General features: G+C 40.4%; 1 protein-coding gene across 1 annotated transcript; it reads left to right on the top strand.

Annotated features, from left to right (window-relative positions):
* Positions 1-1,665: 1,665 nt before the first annotated feature.
* Positions 1,666-2,514, top strand: LOC118831453 (60S ribosomal protein L7a-like). The gene has a single exon (XM_036738809.1). The coding sequence runs from the start codon at positions 1,687-1,689 to the stop codon at positions 2,482-2,484; it is 798 nt and encodes a 265-aa protein (XP_036594704.1). The 5' UTR covers positions 1,666-1,686; the 3' UTR covers positions 2,485-2,514.
* Positions 2,515-3,114: the final 600 nt, after the last annotated feature.

Here is a 3,114-nt window from a genome sequence, read left to right as displayed (position 1 = left end):
AGAACCAGCTCAATGTACCTTGGATATATCACCCTGAACTGGGTAATGAGAAACAAAGCTTCCAGCTGGCACCTCTTCCTTCACTTTGTATATGATTAAGTCCCTTTGTGAGGTTCCATAACCTTTTGCTCCTATATAAAGCCTCAGTCCTCTTTAAGTTGGTTTGTTGGACAAGGTTCTGGGAAGATGATGGAGTAGGTCAGAAAATTTCAAGCTTTCAGATTTTCCCCAACAAAAGAGATAAAATAGCACCTCAGGTGAACATAGAGGGGTAAAAATAAATAAGAGTAGGGGCAGACTAGGGGTCCTCCCAGGACAATCAAAGAAGAATGAAGTTTAGTCCTTGTGAAGAGTAAACACCTCCAAGCTAGGATCTGCTTCAACAATTAGTGGCAAGCCCTGAGGGTGGCTGGGGTGGGAGGCTGCCCCGGCCCCAGCCACAGGAACTTTTGCCGCTGGATAGTGAGAGAAGTTGGGCCACTGACCTGGGGAAGATCACAGGAACCTCTGCTGACAAGGAATGCCAGACCCATCTGTGCTGCAGAGACTCCAAGGGGTCAAAAAAGAACCAGCACAGACCCAGTGAATGCAGAAGCAGTGGGGCAGGACACAGCTGGGGGCACTTACAGGAGGCTGGAGATCTTGATTTTGAGTTCAAGGTCAGAGGGGAGAACTGAAGAGGATCAGAGGCACCATCTCCCATATCCTGGGATTAGAGGTGATTGTAAAAACTAAATTATTACCAAAAAATGTGCCAGCAAAGGAGAAAGAATCCAACCATAGAAAGCTATTGTGGTGATAAAGAATACCAGGATTCATCTTCAGAGGAGGATATTGAAGCAAAGAAACCCCCTTCTACCCGCAAAGAGTAATACCAAATGATTTCCTGCCCAAAAGGAATTCATTGAAGAACTTTAAAAAGACTTTAAAAATCAAATGAGAGAGACTGAGGAAAAAGTAAAAAGAAAAGTAAGAATAATCCAAGAAAAAAGAAGATTATGAAAAGAAAGTCAATCAATTAGAAAAGGAGATTCAGAATCTTAAGGAAGAAAATGACTCCTTGATAATTAGAATTGGGAAAGGGGAATCCAGCCAAGTTATAAGAGATGAAGAAATAAAAAAAATATATAAAGAATGAAAAAATTAAAAAATGAAATCTCATAAGAAAAGCAACTGATCTGGAAAACGGATCAAGAAGAGGAAACATAAGAATAATCAGACTGCCTGAAAGTTATAATAAAAAAAGAGTCTTGATATAATTAAAGAAAATCATCCTGAAGCATTAGAGTGAGAGGGCAAAGTAGAAATAGAAAAAAATCCACCAATCACCACTGGAAGAGATTCCTATGAGGAAAACTCACAGGAATATGATAGTCAAATTCAGAAACCCCCAGCTCAAGGACAAAATATTACAAGCCACAAGAAAAAAAACAATTTACACATAGTGGTGCCACAATTAGAATCACACAAGACCTAGCAGTGGTGACACTAAGGTCGTGAAACCCTATACGGAAGAGCAAAAGAATTGGGCTTCCAGCCAAAAATATTGTACCCAGCAAAGCTAAGCATAATTCTGAATGAAAAGAAAAAAATGGATATTTAATGAATTGTCAGACCTTTAGGACTTTGTTTAAAAACAACACCTGGACAAGTCTCCTCTCTTCCTTTCTTGTTCAGCCGGCCAAGATGCCAAAAGGGAAGAAGGCCAAGGGGAAGAAGGTGGCTCCGGCCCCTGCTGTAGTAAAGAAGCAGGAGGCCAAGAAAGTGGTCAATCCTTTGTTTGAGAAGCGGCCCAAGAACTTTGGCATTGGTCAGGACATCCAGCCCAAAAGGGACCTTACTCGTTTTGTCAAATGGCCTCGGTACATCAGACTGCAGCGTCAAAGGTCTATCCTTTATAAGCGTTTGAAAGTTCCACCAGCAATTAACCAGTTCACCCAGGCTTTGGATCGTCAGACAGCTACTCAGCTGCTGAAACTGGCTCATAAGTATAGACCTGAGACAAAGCAAGATAAGAAGCAAAGGCTTCTGGCTCGGGCTGAACAAAAGGCAGGCAAAGGAGATGTCCCCACTAAAAGACCACCTGTCCTGAGAGCAGGTGTTAACACTGTTACTACCCTGGTAGAAAACAAGAAAGCACAGTTGGTAGTGATTGCACATGACGTGGACCCCATTGAGCTAGTGGTCTTCCTACCTGCCTTGTGCCGAAAAATGGGGGTTCCTTATTGTATTATCAAAGGTAAAGCCAGACTGAGTCGCTTAGTTCACAGAAAGACCTGCATAAGCATTGCCTTCACACAGGTTAATCCTGAAGATAAGGGAGCCCAGGCTAAGCTGGTAGAAGCCATCAAAACCAATTACAATGACAGATATGATGAGATCCGTCGTCACTGGGGTGGCAATGTTCTGAGTCCAAAATCGGTGGCTTGTATTGCCAAGCTGGAAAAGGCAAAAGCTAAGGAACTTGCAACCAAATTGGGTTAAATGTATATTTGATTTTTCCCTACATAAAAATAAAAATTTAAACAAAAAAAAATAAAAAATAAAAAAATAAAAACAACACCTGAACTCAAGAGAAGATTTGGCATACAAGTCATACAAAATCCAAGAGAAATATATAGTATATACCAATGACCAATTACAAAAGACTCAATGAGGATAGAATGCTTTATGTATAGAACTTTTTATGTATCTAAAATATAAAACCTATGTCTAGGATTGTTGTTAGTAGTTAGGTGGCCTATAAGAACAGTTGTGGAAGGCCTGAGTATGACATGACTCCAAAAAGTAAAACCATTCAAGAACAGCTAAAAGATTAATTATCTGATACAAAAGAGGTATAAGTGGAAGAACTGATACAGAAGAATTAGATGGGGGGGGCGCTGTTAGTTCTGGAAACCTACTTTCATTGGGAATGGGTTCAAGAGGGAAAAATACATATATATCTAGAAGGGTATAAAAGTCTTCTAAATTTAGAAAGAAATAAAACACTAAGGGGATAAGGAGGGACAAGAGGATATAGGAGGGATATTTAAAGGTGAAAGTGAGGGAATAGGTCAGAGGGGTTTACAGAAGGGTGTTTAAATTTAGGAAAATGGGAGGATAAGGGAGGGA

This window comes from Trichosurus vulpecula, chromosome 9 (genome assembly GCF_011100635.1).
Source record: "Trichosurus vulpecula isolate mTriVul1 chromosome 9, mTriVul1.pri, whole genome shotgun sequence".
Classification (NCBI taxonomy): domain Eukaryota; kingdom Metazoa; phylum Chordata; class Mammalia; order Diprotodontia; family Phalangeridae; genus Trichosurus; species Trichosurus vulpecula.
The sequence above is the reverse complement of the archived record's forward strand: the minus strand, read 5'-3'. Positions and strand labels throughout refer to the sequence as shown.